Here is a 1,654-nt window from a genome sequence, read left to right as displayed (position 1 = left end):
CTAACGAAGAAACAATAGATGTGTGAGTGCGAGTCAGGGTTTGTCGTAACCCAAAAGAATAAATAAATAAATAAATAAATTTACCGTTTACTTTCATTTGGACAAAACTCGTCTTACGTGTTCAACTGGTATTGGCGGTCGTCGGATGATGCGGCCCCTACCTACCTAACTAAATAAATTTTGACAGTGGTTCTCGTCTCCGCTGCCTGGATGGATAAAGAGTAAAGACTGTAAGGACCACAGACCAGTGAGGGAGACAGAGAGCAGAGCATGGAGCGGATCCATTCCAGCTTCCGCCACTGGTTAGTGGAGCAGCCGGTGGTGAGCGAATTCGAGTGGAAGGAAGGCGAGACATGGGGCGCCTCCACCCAATTCCTGGCCACCACCGTCCTCACCTATCTCTCCCTCACTCTTCTCATCCATCTAACCACCTCCCCACCCACACCCAAATCGTCTGCTACACCATCGACCCCATTTCTCCTCCGCCTCATTTCCGCCGTCCACAACCTTATTCTCCTCGTCCTCTCTCTCATCATGGCCGTCGGATGCACCCTCTCCACCGCCGCCCAGAAGCCAGACACCCGCTGGATCTTCTGCTTCCCCCCAAACCAGACCCTACCTCGCGGGTCCGTCTTCTTCTGGGCCTACATCTTCTACCTCTCCAAGATCCTGGAATTCATCGACACCCTCCTGATCCTCCTCAGCAGATCGAACAGGCGACTCACGTTCCTCCACGTGTACCACCACGCTGTGGTGGTGGTCATGTGCTACCTCTGGCTCCACACGTCCCAGTCGCTGGTGCCAGTGGCTCTGGTGACGAACGCATCTGTGCACACGTTGATGTACGGCTACTACATGCTCTGCAGCCTGGGGAAGCGGCCGCCGTGGAAGAGGCTGGTGACGGACTGTCAGATCGTGCAGTTCGTGTTCAGTTTCGCGGTTTCTGTGGTGATGCTTTGGTTCCATTTTACGGGAGAAGGGTGCTCCGGCATCTGGGGTTGGTGCTTCAACGCTGTATTCAACGCCTCTCTCTTGGCTCTGTTCATCAATTTTCATTCAAGCAACTACGCCGGACGGAGTAAAGGAGAGAGGGAGGCCAAAAGCTCTTGATTTGGTCAATGGTCATGGTTTTTGTTAGTGTTTTTTCTTTGTATTACTCGGCCTTACCAAATTGACGGCCCTGATTGATGAGAAATGTTCCCGCGGTGGGTGCTTTCCTTTCAGAATTGATGTGTTAGAACTTAGGGCCCAACATCTGAAACTCAGTGAATGTTGTTATGAAAACTATCAAATATGTAATTTGGCTTATTTTGATCCCATATATGAAAATTTTTATTTATTTTTCCGGGAAAGATATAATTGTAATTTAAGTGATAAGAGATTAGAGAAATGGAATAACTATTTTCTTTTTTAAATTAAACGATTCATTTTAAGAGAAGAGTTAAGAGGAAACGATCATGAAAATGGAATAACTATTTTCTTTAACATTTATAATTTTGCTTTGTTGGTTGGTAGTTTGATCAATGAAATGAGGTAGTTTAGCAAGTCTTTTTGGGAATATCTTCTGGTCTGACAGACAATCAAAAGATCAATAAGCTTTTGCATTAAAATCTTAAGAGTTTGAATATCCTTTGATTCAAGTGTATTTTTTCAT

The 1,654-nt window shown here is 46.1% G+C and overlaps 1 protein-coding gene across 1 annotated transcript; it reads left to right on the top strand.

Annotated features, from left to right (window-relative positions):
- The first annotated feature begins 211 nt into the window (after positions 1 to 211).
- Positions 212 to 1,352, top strand: LOC148852132 (fatty acid elongase 3-like). The gene has a single exon (XM_088945494.1). It carries the CDS (start codon positions 271 to 273, stop codon positions 1,108 to 1,110), a length of 840 nt encoding a protein of 279 aa, XP_088801620.1. The 5' UTR covers positions 212 to 270; the 3' UTR covers positions 1,111 to 1,352.
- Positions 1,353 to 1,654: the final 302 nt, after the last annotated feature.

The sequence above is a fragment of the Nelumbo lutea genome, chromosome 5, assembly GCF_056320005.1.
Source record: "Nelumbo lutea isolate HS-2025 chromosome 5, American lotus-T2T, whole genome shotgun sequence".
Lineage (NCBI taxonomy): Eukaryota > Viridiplantae > Streptophyta > Magnoliopsida > Proteales > Nelumbonaceae > Nelumbo > Nelumbo lutea.
The sequence above is the reverse complement of the archived record's forward strand: the minus strand, read 5'-3'. Positions and strand labels throughout refer to the sequence as shown.

Coding starts and splice junctions, on each gene's coding strand:
- LOC148852132 (XM_088945494.1), top strand. CDS start 271: ATGGAGCGGATCCATTCCAGCTTCCGCCACTGGTTAGTGGAGCAGCCG.